General features: G+C 38.7%; 1 protein-coding gene across 1 annotated transcript in view; it reads left to right on the top strand.

The window, feature by feature from the left end:
- The window catches only part of SARM1 (sterile alpha and TIR motif containing 1), a 321,533-nt gene that overhangs the window by 167,990 nt on the left and 128,336 nt on the right, over window positions 1-25,207 (top strand). The window contains exon 4 of the mRNA XM_044054392.1: window positions 12,102-12,193. Coding sequence (XP_043910327.1) covers window positions 12,102-12,193 — 92 coding nt within the window. The remainder of the gene's footprint in view (window positions 1-12,101; window positions 12,194-25,207) is intronic.

Raw genomic sequence — 25,207 nt, 5'->3', positions numbered from 1 at the left:
CATGCTTAATTTGCTACAACTGTATGAAAAAATCTATCTTAAACTTTTAAAACTACAATAATACTTATCTTGTGCAGCACACATACCACTTGCTTCCCTCAGTCTCTCTAACTGAGCAACGTGAGCCCATCTGTTGAACACTATGTTGGCGTTAGCTGGGGAAGAACAGAAAAGAACAGAAGATCATAATGCATACCAGTCTTGCCTACATTTAGCTTTCTAAGCATTACAAATACTCTCTTATTATCATACTTACACACAGCTGTGGGATGCCCGCAGTCTCAAATTCATTTAATGGTCGAGGGTATTCCTTTTGTGCCTCTGTAGGTCATTAAAATGATACCTACACTGTTCTCCAGTGCATGAGATGCCAGTAGCAGTGGATACAGCCTGAGCTAAACTGCTCCATGCCTCAGACTTGTACTTGGAGCCAGAATACTCCCGCTGCAGAAGCTTTTTGTTGTGGTGCTTTACCATGAGTCCAATAAATATCCTGGAGTCCTGGACACCCCTCTTCTGTGCCCTAAACTTGGCAGCTTCCTCACGTACTCCAGCCATGTCTAACACTTGACCTAGAGCAATGAAAAATTATGCTTTCCCACCAATTCCACGTATCGCATTTACTGATAGTGCACAAACCCCAGCAGCAATGTAAACTGCATTTGCACAATGTTAAGTGGAGCACAGCAGTGCCAAGCAGGGAAGACATAAATACTTGAAATTGGAAGGATAATCTTACACTTGGCCTTAGTTAGGGGGGTGTCTAGTGATGTAGCCTGCAAATATATATTGGAAATTGGGAGGTAACAGTTAGGTGAGTTACATTTGCAAATATGAACTGGGAGCATAAAAGTCATGACCTGATACATTTGTTTTTGCCTTTATACACTGATAAAATTGATTTTTACAGTGTGGGATTCAAAGCTAAGCATAACTGACAAAACATTTTCTTCCACACCGTTGATTTTCAATCTTTGCCACAGAAGAAGTGCTGCTCAGATATATTCAGGAATGACCTGACAAAGCTCTTGTATATAGATCCAATTGTGTATGGTTATGTAATTGTAAAGGCCATGCAAGTCAAGATAGTAGAATTATACTTACAGAAATATAGTAGACAGTATACCCTCAGTCATACATCTGAAAACACAATAAGGGTGTCTTATCCCTCATACATATAATTCATATCATCTCCACTATCTAAAATGTTATAAGTGACAGTGAATATAATCGGAAGTGGAACAACATTAAACATGTATGGAAGATCTTGTATTAGAACCCAGCACCATGTGTATGGCAGTCCTACAATTAAGTCTGTTGCCATAAGAATGTTGTAATAGCACTTGTCTATTTTCAGTTCATTGCTATAAACTACATTGTCACAACAGTAAAAATAGGTTAAGACCTTGTTCTAGAACCCAGGACAATCTGTGCTCCAGCCCCACACTTACACCTGCTGCCACAGAACTAGTTACATGACATTTCCTACTCATACTTAATTTCTTTGCGTTAACCGCCACACAACACCACTTATTGCATTTGTGTGGTGCCAACAGAATTAATTGAATGCTTCTGTTTTCAATTATTGGCAGTTTAAGTCCTATCTGCAGGTGTTGAGGAACTTAGCTAGCCACAGAGCCGCACCATGCAAAATCTCTTAGTGATGTTATGTGAAGGAAAGCAAACATTGCAACACTGTATTGTTTTTGACCCTTGCCCTTTTGCAGAAGCCCTGTCTGCAAGTGTTCTGCAGGTATTCTTTCTTCTTCCTGGGCGACCCACTAGTCCAGTTTGCACAATGCTAAACATCATGCAAACAAAATAAGCACAGCTAAACCCGGCATTAATTTTTTCCCCATTTCCTTTATTTGCACTAAGCCACACATCACTCAAACACTGGTATTAAAAATTAATAAATAAATAAATAAATAAAAGCAAAAAGTAGTTAAAATGAAAAAAAAAAACAATCTATGAAATTAATGTTACAAAATGTTTTTTAGTACAGATGACATATTTTTACATAGGTCTGGATTTGAACTCTTACTCCAATGAACCTTTGGAACACAGAAAGGGTGCATTACCCCTCTTTGTCACCGAAACAGCTTTGCAACAGGGAATTGAAACTTAAATAAAAGGGAAAGTAGTTCAAATGAAGAAAAGAAATCTATGACATAAACACTAGAAAATGTCTGTTAGTACACATGAAATATTTCTACATAGGTCTGGATTTGAACTGTCACTCCAATGAGCCTTCAGAACACAGTAAGGGTGGCTTATCCCTCTTTGCCACACAAACAGCTTTGCAGCAGGGAATTGAAATCATTCTGCATACAACCAACTGCAACATCATCCACAGTACTAACTAACCATTTAACAGTTGTTTCTACATGTATTAATTTCAGATGTAGTACACTGAGTGATCACACAACCATTTATGACTATTACTTGCAAAAATGCAGCTCTGTCTTGCCTCTCTGTGTTTGTCATACAGGCTTGTCTTATTTGACCAGTAATCTCAGACATGCAGTCTGTAAGGCATTCTATATCATTGCCCTTAAAATGTGTGAGAATATTGCATGGAAATAATATACAGCTGTCAACAAATGAAGGGAAGGTTGGATGTTAATGAACAGAACCTGTGAATTGTGTGCTACTTATTTACATTTCCAACCTTGATAAAATGACTTCTACACATTTTGTACGTCTAACCTGATACACCCACTGGAAGTAGGACAGTCTGCATTGCTGTTGTGTTTTCATTCTCCCTACCAGTAATCATTCACAGTTGCAATCTATTGGCAACAAACACTGAGAGTGCCTTCACTATGCTTACATCTCCTACATCAAACCAAGTATTTGGGATTGAGCAGTTCTAATGAGTTCACACCTTATTTGCATCCTCACCATGCTGACAGCCCTGAATCTGCTCCATAAAAAGGCAATCATGTAGCTAGGGAACCTGAAGGTGAGGAGACTTTTGTTTATGTGGAGAACACAGAAAAGAGGCTATTACTTAGGGATATATCTGCACAGACGATTACTGAACTTGAGAAGGTTTGCTTGCATTTTTCAGCCATTTACTGCATATGCTGAAATGTCATTTAAAAAATTGTTTAATATTTTATATGTATATATTGATTATCAAATGCTACACTTTTATCTGTATGCATTAGTTAGACATTTACTGATGGCATTGGCATGTTTGTCAGAGCATTTCACAAGTATACATGTTTGGCAGTACCTTAAAATGGAATGTTCTGTTCATAATCTGTAGACACATTTCAGGGGCATTTCATTTGATAGCACTTTTAGCATTTCAGTGATGACTTGTTAGTAAAATGTGTCATTTACCTGCTATTTTGGGGATGGAGGAGCAAAGTTGCATTTCTGTTATGGCACACCAGAGTTATGCTGCTATTGTTACTCTCCATTTTTTTTGCATCCAGCCTGTTCATATTTCAAATTTTGAGACTGCTTTATGTTTCTACAGTGGGTAATACTGAAATGCTACCTTTTCTTTTTTATCTGGGAACAGTTATTTTGTAGTTATTTGATACTTGTGTATGTGTTTTAGGACACCTAGAACTATAGCACCTAGGCATCTCAATCCCCGAAAACCACCCTTCAGTGACACTGAAAATCAAGTCGTGAAAGCTTTTAGGTGACATGGTGCCTTTCTGCTTGAGAGGGGATGTGGAGATATGTCAGGCGGAATGCAAATTTGGCAGCAGGTAGTCGCAGATTTCACTGCAGTAGGCAGACACAACATGACATACGATCAGGTGCACCAAAGGGCCACTAACATGATCTCATCTGCACAGAGGAGAGCAGCTGCAGTGGCTTGTGATCAGATGGATACTCGGGGATGGCCTGCTACAGAGTCATCACTAACAGCAAATGAAGAGTTCTTGTCTACTGTCAGGGATCCAGACAGCTCCCAGGAATGTGCAGAACAGCATGTCCTTGACATTGGTGCTAGTGTTTCAGGGACAGCAAGTATCTCTTCCAGACAGGCTTTTGTATCTCAGCTGTTAAATACTGTTGTATAGTAAAATATTTTCATCAATATGTTAGTTCTGTTTAACAAGAAATTGGTTGTGGGGGGGGGTTGAAGATTGCTACAGTTACCAACACATTCTGATTACACATGGGGCTTAGGTTGGGCTTGTCATCCAAGTTCTTATTGAAAGTATAGTTAATGGACATCTAAAAGGCGAAATGTTTTGCTCCCTGTGCTACTGTTAATTGTGATGATGTTGTCCTTACCATTTGCTTAACTTCTTCCAGGACCGTCTGGCATAGGGAGCATACCATCATTTGCACATGGTAAACCAAACATTTTTATGTCAGTACTTTATGTCAGTACTGATGAGCAGTTCAAAGAAATATTTTAGTGTATGATGTTGATGTCAGGACTGTTGTGTGTACTGCTGTACTGTCTAGTAGTGGAACCATTTTATTAGCATATATTGTACTATAGTAGTGTAGGTATTAATTTTTCCTGTATTTGTTGCTTATTATCACAGATGATCCTTACAGTGGAAGTGTGGGACTTTTGCCATCTATAGTCAGAGTATCAGCAGACTCTGATGATGATGATGGACAAACAGAGTCATAGTCTGGGGGTGCAGAGGTTGAATATGACACTGAGGCTGACATACAGCCATACCCTGAAATTCCATTGGATACAGCCAGTAGGCCTATGCATACCTATTTCAATGACCCCTCCGCCCCCAGATATTGGACAGGTGGAGGACAAGACATTCAATCAGGGAAGTGTGGTTACTGTGGATTCAGTGTCTGTTGACTCTGGCTGTAGCCAAAGTGTGGGCATGGTGCCATGCAGGAGGATTGTTAGGGGTGCTTGGAGGAGGCATGCTGTCCATCCTCCACTTGATTCAGGTGTCTCTTCCACTGCTACTCAATGTATGTATGTCATGGAGGCACAGGCTTGTTCCCATAGGTCCTCCAGAAAAATGCTTAGGGTTGTAGATGTGGCACAGGCTGACATGCTTGACTGCCTTCACCATGCTGCCTATTCAATGGATCAGATGAATGACATGTTGGAACGGGTGGTGTCTGTGATGGAACATCAGCTGGGAGAGGGACAGCATCCTTGTAGTGTAGATCGGGCCCATCATCTGCTGTTAGCCAGTGTGGCCCTGCCCAAATAAGCTGCCATATTGGCAGTGCTTTCACTACTCCATCAGTGGTTGTGCTGTCGACAACCAGACATGGCAGGCCATGGGATCATGGTTCTGGGTGTCCTTGTGAAGGGAGCTTGGCCAGCAAACATCAGTCACATTCAGGTAGCAGCAGTGCATCTAACTGTGTCAGGTCGTAGGCATGCCAGCGCTACTCTTGGCAGAGCCAGTTCTCATGGTTGGGTATGACAACAATGAACTGCTACCTCTACAATGCACAGCTCACACCTGTCCGATATATCAAGATGTAGAGCTAGCACAGAGCTTGTCTGTGTTCATGCAAACAAAGCTTGAGCATAAATTCAGCATGATTTTCCCCTTCTGTTAGTCTACCATCTATGTCATTTATTGCTTATTCCACTCCTGATATATTAAGTTTTTGTTGTTTGACCACTTCATTAATTAAATCAATTTGTTTATGCAGTCTTCTTTTATTGTATCAGTTTTAGGATCCAGTCTGTCAATTTTCAAAGTCCTGAATGCTACTAAGGACAGACTGCAGTTCTTTTATAAGTAATATTTCTTGAGAGGCTGTTTTTAAAGTGGCTCATTCTGAGGAAAATGTGAATTTCTCTGTAAAATTTGACAGAAAAAATAATATAAAATCTAACTTCTTTTCAGATAAACTTCAATATAAACTATTTCTAAGCAGTTCCACCAAGTTTGAATACAATGTGAAGCTTTTTGCTCAAAAATTCTTGCCAGAATTACATTATAGGAAGCAGAGCATAAATTGTGTGCTGCTAGCAGTTCGCCATCTTAACCAAGCCATCCCTTTCATGCATTTTTCATTATCTTATTTTGCAGTTTTGCATTTCTGTACTTGCAGTTTGTATTTTTGCATTTTTACTATTTTTTTTTTCTGGAGCTTTCTCCCTAGACCCCCCACTGAAAAGTGATCTTTCGCTCAGGAAGACTTTCCCAGTAAACACATGCAAAATAAGTAAGCAAAACAAATACAACATTATTGAATAAAATCACTTCATTAGCTGATCTCCAGCAATTAGACTTCAGTCACTAAGTTCTGTTTTTGCTGGTTATATACTCAGTGGTTGGCAGTTTCAGTGCACTATGTTTGTTTCATTAAGTTTCACTGACAGTAAGGTCAATGGCTTATCATGCTTCCATTTCTTAACTTGTAGTTGATGCTGTCCAAACGTATATCAGTAAACAAAGTACCACGTGCTGTATGGTGATGAAGGCACTGAGCTGCTGTCTGCAAAACAGCAATACTCAACAAACCTAGGTTTGAGTCTATCAGTCTGTTTTTGTATGTTATGTAACGTGAATAAAATATTCAAAGACCACAAAAAGCTCACCCCTGGATACAAGCAAGCAACCTAGTTAAACATGAATATCTAAAATAATAAAAATGACATCAATAGTAAAAGTTTGCCAAAAAATAAACCATCTTGCACAGTAGTAATTCATTACTTGTCTACTTTGTTTTACTGGTTAATAAAAAGCAGTGCAGTGACTTAGTGAGAAGCAACCTGTGTAAACCAGATTTGGAGTATTAAGCAACAATGTACAACTTATTTTATTATAACTACCAACCAGTGATATGTTTATCTTCTGTATCCTATCTGCCTGTCTCTTTTCTCTCATCTGACCACATTCATATAAATGCCTTTTTCTGCATCTCCATTGTCTTACTCTATTACAGTGCAGACAGCTGGTAGGTACCTTAATCTTGGTAGCAGCTAAGTACTGTCTTGTGCCTAAAAAATGTGAGGATTGGCTAGAGAATAAAGCAGAAGAATTAAAGTTCTCGGTACATACTGCAATTACACAAGCTAACTAAATAGCAACTGCTCTTGCTGTAGGATTGCTTGCTCTTGCTGTGCCTGCACTCAGTTCAAAGTCTGGGGAAATAGTCTTCTACAGTCTGTTGCATACAGAAATTGGCAGAAATATGCAGCATATACAATTATACAGCATTACACTTTAATACATAAAGACTTTAATAAATAAAACCAATAATCCAACTTTGAGCAAATGTTAATACTATACTAAGTACTGTACCATATAGTCCAAAATGTGTGAGCAGATATAGTACAGACTCTTTACTTACACCATGCTACACTAGATGTGACCCATAATAACATTTTAACCATAGATTTTTTATTGTATTTTTATTTTTTATTTATACATTCAATACTTGACTTTATACTTGGTTTTTGACTGAGCATGCTAACACATATCTTCTTGTCCAAATTGTCCAAATGAAACTGTCTTCAAGAAAATGTGAAAAATGATGATATGATTCTGTAAAGTAAAGAAAATGCCTTGTGGAAAAAGAATGTGGATTCTGTAAATGCTAAATGCTAAAGTGTCTTCAAAGCAATGCTGATAGTAAAGTGTCTAGAAAAACTTTTTTTTTAAACTTTCTTAAAAAACATGTCCTGTTATCCAGTTGTTATCCAGTGAACTCAAATGACTCTTTGAGAAGTAAGTTTTCTTGTGTATGTGTATAATACAAGCATAATATAAGCCCTTATTTTTTTTTTTATTTGTTCATTTGTTTTAAAACTCTTTGATGTGTGTATTTTTAAGCCACAATCATTTAGTAGTATGGCTAATAACATATTATTAAACTTTCTTCTTACATTTGAGCAAGCTTTATCTTATTCCTTATTTATGTTGCATATTTGTAGCAAAGTTATTTTCAACCTTAGTATATTGTTGGGCACACTCTAACAAGCAAACCAAAGGTCAATGAGCAAACTTGAAATCCACTGCAGAATACATATTTCACCACCTGAAATTAGAAGCTTTTGTAAATTTTTAGGAATTTGCTAAAACAAACATAAAAAAAATGAGTGCCATTTTTTTCCAAAACTATTATGCCCAATTTTATTGTTCTTAAATGAATCAGCTTTGTTGCTAAAAGAAGCTCCCCATCCCCAACCCAGCACTTACTTGGGTAAATGTTAACATCCACTGCAAAACTACACACCCATCAGAACCATCGTCAGGTGATGAAGTCCAATAAGTGACCAAATGCCTAAAAGTTTGAGCTGCTAGCAAAAACTCCCACTTTTTGTTACACAATTTTCACTTGGGTACTGATAGCCATGACTCATTCTTTTCTATTCTTGTTTTCAGATACATGTAGATGCATGTCAAGGGTATGAAATTCATGTCTATATTCCTATTATCAGCTGGAATAAAGCTACAGGAATTAGCCTGGCTGAGGAAACTTTCTCAGCTGGCAAGCCCCTCACGTTTTTCATACAAAGCTGTGCTGCCAAATATCCTTCCCCAAATCTCTTCTACCACTAGTAGAATTTGGTCACTGAGTCAAAAATGGCTCCAGGTTATTTTGTTACTTTTGGGGTACTGAATTTTCTCTTGTACTTTTCATCCTTTCAAGTAAATCTGCTCATTTATTTTCCTCAACTACAGCTAGTGACCTTGTTTTAGTCACTGTGAGTTTTGATAGTTTTATCTTGCCCCCTGTGTCCCGGCATTGTTGATATCTTTCCCTCGTTTGCTGTATTGCCATGCTGTTCACTAGGCTAGCGATGTTTTATTTGCTCTTTGTTAGTAATAACTGCTTTCTGTGGCAGGTCTGTTGCCAATTTTTTAGTAAATAATTATTTTAAAAATTGGTAGCTTCAGTGTATACTTTTGCTGTGCTTTTGGAATTGTTGCAGTTTCACTCTTGGTAGTTTCTTCTACTTTTGTTGCCTGTTTTGTTGTACAGTGTGTTATTATAGATAAAAAGATTCAAAAGAATCTAAGGAATTTAAAAAAATAGTATTTATACTTTGTAAAAATACTTCTTCAAGACAAACATGCTAAATGTTTGGAAGTGTCTTGGGCAGGTGCATTTCTTAGAAAACTGTGGGTTATGTACTTCATTCAAGCATTCTAAATTAAAAGACAAGAAAAATTACCTGGGATTCGAAAAGCCCAGGGTGACCGTGAGACTGGAAAATTTGAGGGATTTTTTTCTCAAATTGAATCACTTCTTTCAAACCTCTAATGTAGAAGAGGAGGCATGCTCCTTCTGAGCATAAGATCCAATTCCCAGTAAAAAAAAGGTCTAGGGGTTTCCCGTTCCCATGCTTGCCAATTACTCATTCTGTTTAGAAGAACTCAAGACCTAGATCCAGCAGCATACTATTTACTGCTTCAGAATCCTAGATCCTATTCTTTAGGATCTGTTAGGTCTAATAGGTCTTTCATCCTTGATCTTGATTATCAAAAGATGCAGAATGCCTTTTCAACAATACATCAGATGTGGTCCCAGTTCTATTCCCTCCTTCCTTCCCTAACACTGAGTAGAATCAAACATCTTCTTTGGCAGATCTTTTGACTACAGGATCAAGATTTTTCTTACCAGGACTATGTCAGGTCCTGGTTCCATTTTTTTCCAACTGTTGACCCACTAATGCTGGGGACAATGTTATTGGCCTTCTTGAGGTCAACTGTGATAACAGTCTCAGGGTTGCAGCCCTCAGTGTCACTCTTTCTGACACTGACATTGCTGTTGAGATTGTGCTTACCAACCTCACATCCTTTAGAGCTGATGCAGCCATAAGCATTGGTACTGAGGGTCAATCTCTCTGGGTCAGTGTTAGGCCTAAGTGTGTTGAGACCCATGATTCCATCCCGTGGGGTTAGCTTTTCAGTGCTCTAAGTCAAGGCCCTTGGTTTTGATGCTGATACTGACTTAAACAACAGCAGTAAGAATTGAGACTTTCGTAGTTTTTGATGACACAATAACAAAGTCAATGGGGGGGGGCAGTAGAGATCGATTTTGGTTCGAGGTCTGACCATGCAAGCCTCTTTTTATGCTTCACCCTGGTTTAGACCATGGTCATAAGCACCTCGTGACACCAAATGCCTGATTTGGTGGCTATCCAACCCCGTTCCAGCAGAGGATGTTCAGAACAGGGCCTTAATACATGATCTCCATTCACATCTTATCCCATCGCTACCTCCATCTTAGAATTTTCCTCTTTGAGATGGTCAGGAAACTACAAGTGAAAGAAGCAGATAGACTCACACATTGAATCTCCTATGCAGACTGCAGTGAGAATGAAGAGGCAGAATTCCCAACCTTCCTACTGGTGAATCCTAAATTTGGTATGATCCTTGAGATGATTCAGGCCAAAGCAAAATGCACCCCTGAGTCTCCTGTTCTGTCAGAACTCATCTTGCAGGAGGATTCCCAGTCCCCTAAATTAATCTCATAGGTATCCCCCCAGCAGTCAAGGTGGTGAATCTGGTGGCAGGCATGTTATGGAACAACACAGATCTAATGGCCCCAGTTCCAAAACAGACCATATAGTCTTCTTTGGTAATAGAATGACTAGACAAGATTTGCTTCCATATCCAAATTGGGATCTATCATGGCCACAGCTGATTTGAAGATGGTTCCACCTCCATGGAGCCCTGCAGTTCACCAAAGAGCTACATGCCTTGAACCACTTTGGAAAGGGCATTTACTTGTCTTGTGCTTTTACCTTGTGGAGAATAAACTACATGCATATTGTAAGACTTCAGAAGGGCATAGTACAGGAGACACACAGAACTCTAGGAGGGTTGAAAGAAGGACAAGATAATAAGAAGATACTCTCTCAGATGTTGACCTTATGTTCCTTTTTAACATCTCCTTGTGCTCTTTACATAATGTGGTGAATGGGACACTGGCATTACACTTAGACTTAGCTCTAGCTTGCTGAATTCTCTAAGGACAGCACACAAACTTTCTTAGCAATCTATTTGGTACAACCTCCTCTTTGGTCAGGTGCTAAAATCCACACTTCAGAAGCAGGAATAGGAGGGCAAGACCCTCACTGCTGTTGGGGTCTAGTTTCAACTGTCTCAGTGTATCTTTTCTAGAATGCCACTTATTCCAAAATGTTTCTGGGTAAAAAAAGCATCATAATTACCACTGGCTAACTGGCTGCCTGATTGCATAAGATTTTGCTATGAGTAAATCTCTTCTTGAGGTACCCAAGGCCCATTCAGTTAGAGACATGCCTACTTTGAAGGACTTTTTCAGAAATTGATATGTTGATGATATATGTGTACTGTCTACACATGGTTATCACTAAATACTTTTACAACACACAACCAGCTGGATGTGATCTGTATTTTTGGGTCTTCCTTTGATGCCATCACACTTTGAGACATTCTTCCTTGAGAATACACCAAGAGGATTAGATGGGGAACTTAATCCTACTGGCAAAGAAAACAGAACTTCAGTCTCACATATGACTGTTCCATACTTGCCATAACAATAGATCTGGATTGACAATTCTATTCTCTTCAGCAATCCATCTCTTATTCCCCGTTCCCCAAACCTAACAGATTCTATTTTTTGTGTTTTGTTGTGCAACATGCAGATCTTATGTCTTTTCATGTTTTGTTGTGTACAATAGCTTATTTTCTGTCTGTTAAGGACTTCAGAGATGTGGAGATGGATCCTTGGTAGCATAACTTTGTGGGGAAGAAGGGGAAGGGCTTGCTAGCTTGATAAAGTTTGCTCAGCTGGGCTGATTGAGTCCTGCTGGCGTTTTGCAGACCGGGAAAGAGAACAGAACTGCCACTTTAGATTTGTTGTTAAGGTAAGTATGTAACTTTCATTTTCAACAAGAATCTGTCCACATCTGCAGGTGAATGGGAAGCATTTATGAACAATTTTTTTTTTTTCAAGACAGAAAGCCACAGGCTGTTAAAATGTGGTTGGGTTTCACACCCTCATTCACAAATTGGGCTAAATCTGCTTCTATGTGGAGCATCAGCGGAAGGGGAAACAGACAGATGCGTTTATATGCAGAGGCTACTAAGACTGCTGATTGTCAGACTGTTTAAAAAAAATTATTTGGGATATGCAGTGATCCTGTACACTGATTGTTTTTGTTTATGTATTTGAGACAGGAACAGCAGGTTGATGGGGATCTTTTACTAAAACTAACAGAGGCAGAGCTAAAGGAAGAACTTCAAATGAAGTCAAGTCTGACCAGGAAGAGGTAAGTAACTGAATGAGATAAGTTTTACGTTTGAAAAAAAAAGCAGGTAGAAGAAACTCCAGTAATTCAGACTCTTCTTTCCTTGGAGGAGTCTTTCAACAATGTTTTAACAGCTATGCTTCTACTGTCTGAAAACAGTCATTGTTTGTACTCTTTATTTTTAAGCAGTTGAAGTGATTAGAGGGCACAATGCTGCTCCTCCACTGACAATCAGTTTGTATACCCCATATAAAAGCAGGGTTACCCTGCACTCCATTATTTCCTTGCTTTAGGTAGAAGCCATTAATCTCTTGTGTGTCTTTTCTGATTCTGAGTAGTTTTTTTTTGGTTACCTGACTTACTTTTTTCTGTCATTTATTTAACAAAATATCTTCGTGTATTTTGATAATGTGAAGAAATAGTTTGATTAATGTTATCAATGAGCTCATTAGACAGTACTGTCATTCAAATCTAAGTGTGCATGTGAGTGAGAAAAAACATGAAGACATGGACTGTATAGAATATTAATATTCATTAGTGTCTGTGGAGATGGAAAATTTTGTTCTAATCACTTATTTAACACACTGAAGTCTGTGAAGTGCATCTTACCACTAACTTTGCTGGCTTTTCATCAAATACCGCAGATCTGTTTTTCTGGTAAATTTCTACCGGACTATGTTTGCGAATTTTAGGTTATTTTTGGAGTAATTTTTCTGCTGGGGTTTTTGCAATTAATGCATTTACTTTTTAGCTAGATACATTTTTTTTTTGCTTTTTCACCACTTTTTTTCTCAACACAGCTGACCATCCACTCACTGACTGGTGCCTCTCTTAATTCTACCTAGTTCTCCTTTGATTTCTCTGCAGTTCTCTGTCAGGGCTGGGGCCAGCAAGGAGATTGGTTATCCTTGATTGTTGATTCTTAAAGCTTCTATAATCTTTACAGTTATAAGTTTAAATAAAATTAGGTACCTGATAATTTTTTGTGTTGTAGAAACCTATATTATTCATGCAAAAAATACAGAATGCAGCACACATATGCAACTCCCACTACCCATTATTATGTGCATACATCTTCTACCTTCCCCACTCACTCACTAAGCAACCAACTCCTATAACCATTACACAACAGAAAAATCATTATTTGCACCAGCAATTTTCTTCTACCTCCCTAACTACTACCATACCATAAATATCGCATTATGACCCCATTTTAAAAAGAAATTCTCCAAATATTTAGTAAAACTAACTCATCTAGTCTACATCCTAATGTTAAAGGTCAACATAGAACCCAAGCCTTGACCTCCATTCCTAACAATCAGTGCTATTCCCAATGCCTAATTGCATAACCCTCAGAAAGAACATCACTACAACTACTTAAAATTGTCTTTGAAATGCAGGTTGCATAAAAATAAACTGAAGCAATTAAGCACTTTTTAGACACTCATCAGCCTAATGTTGTAATAATTACAGAACCATGTGTGAAAGACAAAACTCCAAATCTTAAAGTTCTACTTTCCTTTTTACAGCGGGATCAGGTGATTACTTGTTTCATTCTAGCATGAGTGAGTAAGTGATTTCCAAGATGCATCACAGCAAGGACACATGAAGAAGCAGGAGAACATTCATCCGCACATCTCAAATATGCACTTCCCACAGAAGATGTCTTGAGTTTTCAGGCTGTCCCCTTCTTAGCTGAACTACCTGATATCTATGCTGTAGAAGTAAGAGTGTTTACAAAATGTGTTTACAAAATGTGTAGCCCCAGTATTTAGATAGATACAGTGCCGTCTGACTCAAGTACCCAAGTATTCCCCTACATATTTCATCCTAACCCAGTATGTTGCATAACTGAACTATCCTCTGTCAACCGTAAAACAACACTTTCTATCACCAGCATTTGCAGTAAATATGAAAAAGATAGTCATCACTCCATTGTACAGGAACTAGTTTTGGCGATCAATTTTTTTTTAAATGATTTATTAGCTGTGTAAGTAGCTAGCACATGGACCCTTTAGGACCATTTTCATCTATGACTTGGATTACATGTGCAAGCGTGTGGGCACATACACACACACACACACACACACACACACACACACACACACACACACACACACACACACACACACACACACACACACACACACACACACACACACACACACTCAGAATTTATTGTAGCCAATCAACGTGCATATGTTTGAGAAGTGGGTGGAGAAATGAGTGCTCACACAGAACATGAAAACTCCACACATACACTGACCAGAAGTCGGGACTCTTCCCCTGACAGAGATCTTACCACTAACGCTGCTATTGACAATGAATGCAATCTTTCTTCCACAACACAAGCTGAATGAACTTTATATATTTTTCCACTAACTTTTGCAGCAGCACCAATAGGCAATTCCTCAAGGTTCTGGTTTACATGTCTCTATGAATTATTATGGTACCCAGTGAAAAACACAGTTCCTTTTAAAGAGATTATGAAACCAAATCACAGACTCCTTACAGTAAGTCAAGGAAAACTAGCAACAACTGCAAAAGCATTCCTTTGGTGGTTATAGCCACAGAACCTGACTATGGGATTGCCTTTCTCGACTTTAGTTTCATCTCATATTTTAACAACAGATGCTTTCGGCTATGCTTGAGTGGTTCTGTTCCACCTTGTATATGTATTCTTATTTTACATTACTTTGTTCCAACAAAGGATGATGCAACTAGATAGTGCATGAATGTTAGAGAAATACTTTGAACTGCATAGCTCAGCCTCCACAAACAACTAACAACACAAAAGAAAATGTTCAGTGAAAAAAGTTGGGGATGTGACAGTTGTTTCTTGGATCCCAGGTTATCTAGTTTGATCCTTTTCATATTGCTGCTCATAAAGAGCCTACGGTATTTCAGTTTTTGAAGAAGCCTTAAAGGTGTTTTGATTTTGAATTCAAAATAAAACATTTTTGCAACAAGGATTTTAAGGATTTCCAAGATCTGAAAGGAAAAAGTGACTCACTTTGGCATTTGATGTAAAATTTCTGCCACAAGAAAATACTGGACATTTTTTCTTATCACTAACAGTGGGAATAAAAACCGAAAAAGAGCTATATTCATCATTGTAATAGGAATTGATCTTGTTTTCTAATCAGAAGTGGCATCTTCTGAGTCCTGAAAAAGCAGTGAAAATAATAAAGGCAGGTGGTAGGCAAAACATGTCTAAAAAGACATTCAGCTCTAAGCTCTACAACAAGCAAGATATGATATGTTGATCAATAGGAAGATTTTCATAAAGAATGGACACTTGTGAAGGACGGGGTGCACTTAGGACATAATGGAATAAGAGCAATAGGCATTCATTTTATGAAAAACAAACAAGATAGGTTCATAAATAGATACAAGGTGTGCAATCCAAGAGACCATTAAAGAGTCTAGCCCATATATACCAAAGCACCACCTAGTTAAGTGACTGGCTCAAGGTCACACGGGCAAAAGAAAGCTGAGGGAATCATACCCTGTACCACAGGAAGTAGCTGGTTAGCAGATTACAGCCTTAACCCTCTGGACTAACTGCCAGATAGAATGATCTATACTTGGAGTGAATTTGCTTGATTAAGTGTAAGAATATAGTTGCTGTGCAGATACTACCTGATGCTCCTAATGCTTAGAGAATGATGAGCTAGAAGACTTATGCAAAGGAACATTGATGTCAGTGAGCAGTTATTATAGCAGGACATTTTAACATCCCAGTTTGGTATATTAAGAAAAGAGTACAGACAAAAAGGACTGCAAACTTTGTATGCTTTGTTTTAGTAACCCATTAGAGCTGTTTTATAGCAAAGGACATTGTATAATAGTCTGACACGGTGTAGTGGCCTCCTATTAATGGCAGTGACCACAATGTTCAGAGCTATAGCCAAGTGAGTCAGTGCCCTGGACAGGTAGTTCCCCAGTTATGCCCCGTAATTAATGGCAAAAACGTCCTTCAAATGAAAAATTAAAAAAAAAACTGTACTCCTCCTCCAGAAAAAAAAATAAACTGCTATTTTTCTATGTAATAGCTCTTGCCATATCTGAAACACCTTTCAGAAACTGTAACAAAGAGCTATACTACCTATACTAACTTTACTACCTATACTACCTTTACTAGATATACTAGCTTTATTACCTATCCTACCTATATTGCCTAATGTGTCTTGCCAATGCACTTTATAGCTTGTAAAAACAGATAAGACATTGTTGTTGATTTGTTTGTATATTGTTTTATTTCTCTCTACTTAAAGCATTTGTCTCTTTGATTAACTCTCTAACTCATCCTATCATATCTTTTCCCACCTTTTCTAGTTTTCCACCCCTTTACATTTGGGTCCTGCTCCATACTCCTGCAAGGAACCAGCCTGCAACAAGTATCGGGAATCCCTATCCTCTAAAACGGGACCTCTGTATTATAAATCGTAAAGCCTCAGTGTAGGTGCATATTCTCATGTAAACCCAACTATTAATATACAGTTTACCTATTTCATGGTGTGCATACTCCCAGGGAATGCTGTCACCTAATTTCCCTTTCTTTACTTGTGTTTCTATGCTCTCCGTTTTCCCCAGGTCTTACTAAACTGAAATAAAACTCAAATACTGCGGGTCATGCACTGTAGTGCAATTGGCAAAACAGCTGTAAAACCTAGTCCATTATCTGATAGTACAATCCTCATCCCCACCTATCCACACATCCTCCAATCACAAACCTCCACCCCTCAATCACATCACTTAATCACACACACCATTCTTCATTAGCTCCATACTCTCCACCCCCTCCTCTCTCCCTAGACCCAAACCTCTCACCTCCCACACTCCACACCCTTCTTCTAAGCCCACCCCTGACAACTGCCCTCCCTGGTAACCCAGGAATATTTGTCTCATCCTTGTCTCTCCACTCCCTCCATCTCACTATATTCACAAACCACAACTCTTATCCAAACCTCCATATCTCCACATAATTGAGCTATGACTTTTACACTCAGCATATTTCTTTTTACTCTATCTACTTTTCTATTCTTCTAAAACTATCGTCCTTTCAGACAAATTATGTACCTCCACACCGTCCCCATCCACATCAACCCACACACACAACCTCCCCAACTACTCTGCCATTTGCTCCACTCTCTATAGTACAGACTTAATATTACTAAAGAAACTAATCATCCTCTTCCCAAACCACAACTATCCTTACAACCACAAGTTCAAGTACTTCTGTTACTTAAGAAAGAAGCCCTTACCCATCTATTTCCCTGTACTCAGTGAACTAGTCCTTTGCGGTGACATACATCCCAACCCTGGCCCTTCCCTTCCCTCTCATAATTCCTACAACTCCACAAAATCCCTAAACTTTACCATAATTAATCTCCAAAGCATTAGAAACAAAGTTCCCCAACTGACGCATGGCTACAGCAACACAAACCAGACTTTACTGCTATCACTGAAACCTGGCTAAAACCATACATCAAAGATTCTGAATTTCTACCCCCAAACTACTCCTGCGTTAGAACTTATAGACTACATAAAAAGGTGGAGGCATTGCCTTATTTTTCCCTAGCACCTTTACAATAATCCCATATTCCAAGCCAATTCCCCACTTCTTCACAGCAGAGCTAGTAGTATCCTTCCTAAAACTTAGCAACTGCAAAAACCTTTGCATAATAGTCATATACATTCCCCCAGGCAATAATATTCCAGTTCTCGAAGAAATTCTTGCCTGGACAGCAAACAATATAAAAAATTAAACCATCATACTAGGAGATGTTAATATTAACTGGTGAGATTTTTCCACTAATAACCCCTCTACTGATATTAACCTTCACATCTATACTCGGCTAATCTCCATTATTACAAGAAAACAAAGACTCTATCTTGGATTGGATCTTGGTTTCTGACTCCAAAAAATTGCCACCTCAGGGACTCTCCTAAATAGCATTAGTGATCACTCTCCAACATCCATAGTATGTAAGCCCACCTCCATACCAAACTTACACCAATACAGATACACCAGAGATCTATCCCACTTCTCCCCAAACACCTTCAATGACATCCTGCATAACACTAACTGGAGTCCACTAAAATTTCTCCCACTGAAAGAAGCTGTGGAATTCTTCAATTCTACATTCCTTAGGATCCTAAATAGTCTTACCCTACTGTGGTTAAAAAGAGTCAAGTCAAAACACGCAAATTGGCTTACAAAGTCCACAAAGCAAGTTATGTCCTCTAGGGACAATGCCTGGAAAGCCTAGAAAAAACAAAACATTGATTAACCTCAATCAATATAAACAACTTCACAATCAAGCTATATGCCTAGTTATCAAAAACTAAATAGAATACTTCCAAACTATCCAAGATCAACATAAACTAAAACCCCAAGAATTTCTGGGGAGCTGGCAACTCCCTACTCCACCCTGGAACTAACAACAACACATGTCCAAACCCAGAAAAAACACCCTCTGCGATAGCCTCCCTCTTTAACACATTCTTCATCGACACCATAAAAAAATAATTACCTCCACCTTCCCACCTATTAAGACTGACACACCAGGTACTCCACCTTGTTCTCCCCTACAAATCCTCTGCCTTCTTTCACACTAACACCCATACCCACCTCTGCTATCAAAATACTTCTTTACAAACTCAAATCCTGTACCAACGCCCCTGATAACTTACCCACAGAATACTTACAACTCTCAGCCTCCTCTATTGCATATCTTATCAGCATCCTCATAAGCAGGTCCATTAAGGAATCCTGCATACCTGATATCTGGAAAAAAGCATTTATCCTTCCACTTCACAAAGGTGGCAATAACTCTGACATCTCAAATTTCTGTCCCGTTGCCATTCTCTCCCCAATCTCCAAAATTCTAGAGAAATGTATTCATACTGAGCTCCTCAGTCACCTGATACAACACCAAATCCTCTCTCCCACTCAACATGGCTTTAGGCCTGGACATAGTACTAACACTGCCCACATTTTCTTCCTCAACATAGTAAACAGAGCTCAATATGCTGGTTCCTTGTCTAAGCACTATTCAAAGGCATCTGACACTATATTACATTTCCTCCTGCTTACTAAACTCTCTAATCTTGGGCTATCCCCCCATCCTACAATAGTTTACTAGCTATCTCAACAACAGGCAGCAGTCTACTAAATGGCAACACTGTTCCTCCCATTTCATAACTACAAATACAGGTGTTCCCCAAGATTCAATACTGGGACCCCTCTTATAAAGCATTTTTGTCAATAACTATCATTACTCTCTCCTCCACAGTACTGTCATCCAATATGCAGATGACTCCACTATCATCTGCTTTGCTAAATCTGCCCCCCGCTCTACAGCGTCTCACCCAAGAAGCATTTACTTCTACCAAAACCTGAATGTCCTAGAACCATCTCGCTCTCAAACTTTTCAAACTTTTAATATTTTCCTCCACAAAATCAAGATCTGTCAATGTCTTTATTCTCCATTTGCTCCCAAAATAACACCATCATTGAAGTCGCCCCAGCACCAAATTACTAGGTGTCATCACTGATGATAAATTAACGTTCCACATTCACATCTACAGTAACATCAAAAAAACGCATCAAAAACTAGGTGCCTTGTATAATACACAACTATTTTCTTAGTCTCACTGCAAAAAAAAAAGCTCTGGCTTCATCCTTCCAGCTTCCAACATTTCTAGACGGCGCTCCCTTTCTCACCAATCTACAGTCCTCCTTGAGAATAAAACGAGGCTCCTGCTACAACAAAGTTGCTAAATTTGCTACAAGTGCTAAATATTCCACCCATCACTGTTCATCCCTTGTTGTTGTTGTTCTTCTTTCGTCCTTTCCCAGTTAGGGGTCGCCACAGCAGAACTCCAGTCCGCTAATGATTGGCAGTTGATTTTTACAGTGCCAAGGTACCAGCTCGACACCCAACCTTCAACGAAGGCATGCCCATTTATGCATGTCTTTCGAATGCCACTCAACTGTGGGGAAGACATGCAGACTCCACACAGAAGGCGCTCCAGCCGAGAATCAAACGGGAGAACCTCTTGCTGTGAGGAGACAATGCTACCGCTGCACCACTGCAGCTTCTATATCACTGTTCACTGTTCATCCCTGCATCATCTAAACTGGCTAGAATCCCCACTCTATCTCACATTTTTACAACTAACTACAGCCCACAAGCTCATCTACCATCCAGAAACCTGCCCTTTCCTCTCCTCCATACTGATCATGTACCATCCAAGCCAACACCTTAGGTCTGAAAACCTAAGCTCTCAGCCAGTCAAATGCTGTATTCCTATAATGTCCCTAAGGTATGGAATAAGCTCCCTCATCAGCAACCTGGCCTCCTTTAAACAATCCCACAAACTGCATCTCTTCTCACAATGGTTATGCTCCTGCTCCCCAACACACAACCCCAACTCCTGATTCTCCCCAGTGCTATGCCACTATCACTTCATTTCCTCCACTCTGCCTACTTACTGCCTCTCTGCCACTTTTGCCCTTCTTTCTCCTACTATACTTACACTGTACTTAATCTCACAGCTATGCACCTGCAGATACATTACTTTCATGTGCACATTGTCGATATATTTTACTAACGTGTCACTGAAATATATGCCATTTATTACTTCTACATGTCAATGATTGTAAACTTCTCTCTGTTGTTTCTATTACCAGTTTGATTCAATGAAATAGTACTGAATTATTTTTTTTTTCTGTTATGTGATTAATATTTTTCTTTGTATGTAATTTTGTGGAGCTTTTCTCCCCATGCCTCCACTGAAAATGGACTCATTCCAGGCCCAGTGGACTTCCCCGGTTAACAAATGCAATACATAAATACATATGTAAATAAAAACTACTTTTACTACATTTACTAGCTCTTTGCTACAGTTCATTAGACACATACACTGCAAGTAATGCATTTAAATAGATGTAACTTCAGCCATGGCTGCTGAAATTATTACAGTTAGTTCTTGTATTTGCTAGGATGGATTCTCACTCACACCCAGCAGGTTGTGACAGAGAAAACTGAACTGGAATAAGACCTGTTTAGCATTTAATGCAGAGGATTAAAGTTAAGAACCATTAACAAGCTGCTTCCTGTATTCCAGGGTTTGATTCCCTCAGTGTCATTTGCCTATTGTTTGACTAACCAGACAGTATTTCTGGGATGAGTTTGAAAGAGGTCCATGCATATCAGTGCTCTTCCCTAGTTAAATTCAAACAAACCCGTGGGAAAGATGAATAGTCAGCTAACTGCAAAAAGAAATGACCAGTCAATGAATGCTGAAACAAAATACTGGATCAGAGAAAGGGAAGACAGAAAAGCAGAATGTGGATGGCTAATGGAAGGTGTTCAACAAATTATTGAGAATGAACAAAACACAAGATATATAAAATTAAACTGTGGTTTCAGGAATAAAAAGGCAGTTCAGTAAAGATAAGTAAAGAAAAGAAATATAGACTAGATACAAAAAATGAATGGAAAGAGAATATTCTATAAATACATATCAAGAGGTAAATGAGATATAAAAGAAGAGCAACTTAAAATGGTAAAGATATTGAAAATATTGAGAAAGGGAATAAGGGAGTGTCTTAGAAAACTAAAGGTTGGAAGTAGCAGTGGTAGAATATCTAATAATGGTATTAAAGAAATATCTAGACCACTGATACGTTTAACTTGTCATGATACATATAGTACATGTAATAGTGTATCTCTGTGGAAGAAGTCACCCAGGCTATGCATGTATAACAAATGTGTATTAACATCCGTGGTGGATAGTAATGTCACCTGTTGTTTTAGACACCCATATTTGCTGTGCTATTGTTATATGTACTTTCCCATTTCCATTACTGTATTACATGCCCAGAGCTGCAGATGGCCTGCTTAAATGTAGTATGTTCATTATCTGCATGCCATACTGTTTGTTTCAATACCAAGTTTCCATGACTGTCATTATTTATTGGGATAATGCATTCAGCAGATATTTTTCACGTTACGGATATAACATTTTGTGGATGATTATGCATTAGTGATACTTCATTTTATGTTCATCATAGCTCACAGGTGTGCATTATATACATATCACTAGATTATTTATATTGCCAAACTGGGTCACTGAAATAAAACAGTCATGATGTGGCAGTATTGTATAACATGTATTTATACATATTATTTACAGTGTTGCGTTTTTAAAGCATTCATATATTTTGCCTTTATAATAGTTTTTTTGTATGTTCTAACCTCATAGGTTTTCTGTTATAATGCATAATTTACAGTTTTAAACAGTGGCATGTTTTGATAGTGTGCATTCCATTAATGCATGCATTACCATTATCATGTGGCAGTTTGATCTACCTTGTTGGAGTTCAGTGTTTGTGTGACAGGACAGTATTACAGATGCATACGATTGCTCTCACACTTATAGTAGGCAGCATATCACCATTTATTCATTGCTATGTGTTGGAGCTGGCTTGACTAGCAATAAATTTTATGTTGCAGACATGAATCATTGATGTATGCTACAGTTTGTTGGCACTTGATGCTTTAAGTATATACAATTGCTTTAATCTAAGTTTATGTCAACCAGTGTAAGGCTATCATTGTGTGTGCACGCACGTGCGCGAGCATGGTGTGTGTGTGTGTGTGTGTGTGTGTGTGTGTGTGTGTGTGTGTGTGTGTGTGTGTGTGTGTGCATGTGTGCATATGGCACAGTGGTTAGTGCTTTACAGCTCGTCATCCACCAATTCATTCTTACCACAGTGTATCTTCAGGGGGGAGGCTGCATGTCTGCTGCACATCTTTCTTAGTGGTATCTTTATCACTGGGATCTCTTATTTCCTCTTACAACTCAAATGCATGCCAATCAGTGAAGAATTATGCTCTGAATTACCTATAGGTTTATATGCTTGTATGATAGGATTCCTTTCAAGAGAACTTTAATTGTGGGATCTATGAAGTCTTGAGGGATGGCAGGGATGAAGGCAGTGATTGCAGAAAGACGAACACTGACCTAGACAGTGACCTGCCATAGACAAACTAGTCATGTTAAAACCGTTCAGCTGACGCTTAATATAAGCTTTTCTACTTCTTCAGATAAGACTTTCTAGTCGTGGGTCTTATAACATCCTTGAAGATTGCAGCCCTTTCTGCTACAAATGGTTAACTCTTTTGTACAGACCACATAATCCTTGATTTTAAAGTTAGTAAATTTGAATTTTATCTCACCATTTCCTTCCTTTGAACTTTCTACGTATATCTTACAGACACGGTTATCGATCAATGGGTTTCTTCTAATTTTTGGACTTTTAGGAGCCACTACAATTACAGTTTAGATTTAACTATAAATGTTTAGGAGTTTTACCAGATTTCTGCAGTAACTGAAAGACTGTTGGGATCAGAATGCATTTTTCAGTCTTTGTGAATTGTGTTGGTGTTTGTGTTTGTGGCTTTGTGTAATTATTAATTACCTGAATGCATAGACTCCTCTTGGATCCTATTCCAGTTGTAATCTTATTTTAGTCTGGTTCTTACTCAGCTACTGAATTTTTAGAACAGTCAAAAGGCTTTTTCTTAACTGGCTTTTCTTTAACGTATAATTTCCTTACCTGTATTAAATTTATAGATGCAGATGTTCATCTGTGCACATCCCACAGTGGGTTTCATGTAGTTTGTTATGAATGTGTAGAAGTTGTTCTTCTCTTTGGCCTTCTCACCATTTTTGTTGCTGCTTTGGTGTCAGTTATCGTTTACTTCTCAGACACCATGTTGGCACTTGTAGTCCTGCTGTAGTCTGTTTCTTGGACTCTACTGGCAAAGTTTGAGAACAGACAAACTTGTTTCTTTCTTAAGAAATACTTCATTAACCTTGTTACATCTATGAAGACTGAAGTTTTTTCTGTACATGGTGTGCTTGGGTTCACTGTATTCAATTAGAATCAGTTCAGCAAGAACCTGCCCAGGTGACCTGCAGAGTCCTACAGCAGCAGAAGGAGAAAAGAGAGACTTCGGTTTGATTTAAGTACTTTTTTGGCTTGTTTCTTGCTAGATATTGCTAATTTCGCCTAAACACTCGGTTTCTAGCATTTATTTTATACTAAAAAGCTCAGCTGTTTATTGTACTTACTGTTTGCACTTTTAAAATAATTTCTGGGAGCATTTAAACTGTTGAACTGCAGTGGTGGTGCTGCGGTAGCGTTGTTGCCTCACAGTTAGACGTTGCCCGTTCGATTCTCAGTTAGAGCGTCTTCTGTGTAGCGACATGTGTGGATGGGCGTACCTTCGTTGAAGGTTGTGCATTAGGCCCGGCAAGCCAGTACGTAAAAATCTACTGCCAATCATTAGCGGACCGGAGTTCCGCTGTGGCGATCCCTAACCGGGAAAAGCCGAAAGAAGAAGGCTACACACTCAAGTGCAATAGCTGCTTTACTGTGATTTAAAGTGATTATTTTGTTGTATTTGTCCTAACGTCTTAAAAAGCAAAAAAACAAAAAAATAACCTATTCTACACTTGTTTCCCACCTTTCTGAAGCTAGTAGAGTCCAGTTTTCAGAGTTTGCTGAATCCAGGGCTATATTGTAGTTTCTGTGTTGCCCATACCTTACTTGGGTAGAAGGAAATTTCTCTGTTCTCCAGTGAGAGTGGGGAGCTTTGAGCAGCCTATCTGTCTCTGGAGGAGTGGTTTTAAGCTCAGAATTTGTAGTTTATTGGCCATTTTGGGCTAAATTGTATCCCTTTCATCTTTGTGCTATAAAACCCCACATTTGTGCGTTTTTTGCGCTTGTATGAGCTCAGCAAGAACCTGCCCAGATGACTTGCAGAGTCCTACAGCAGCAGAAGGAAAAAAGTGAGACTTTGGTTTGATTTAAGTACTTTTTTGGCTTGTTTCTTGCTAGATATTGCTAATTCTGCCTAAATGCTCAGTTTCTAGTGTTTATTTGATACTAAAAAACCTTTTTCAGCTGTTTATTGGACTTACTGTTTGCACTTTTAAAATCATTTCTAGGAG

Source organism: Protopterus annectens, chromosome 13.part0 (genome assembly GCF_019279795.1).
Source record: "Protopterus annectens isolate FY-2018-M chromosome 13.part0, PAN1.0, whole genome shotgun sequence".
In the NCBI taxonomy this organism is placed as follows: domain Eukaryota; kingdom Metazoa; phylum Chordata; order Ceratodontiformes; family Protopteridae; genus Protopterus; species Protopterus annectens.
Note: the sequence above shows the minus strand (reverse complement) of the source record. Positions and strands in the feature narration are given on the sequence as shown.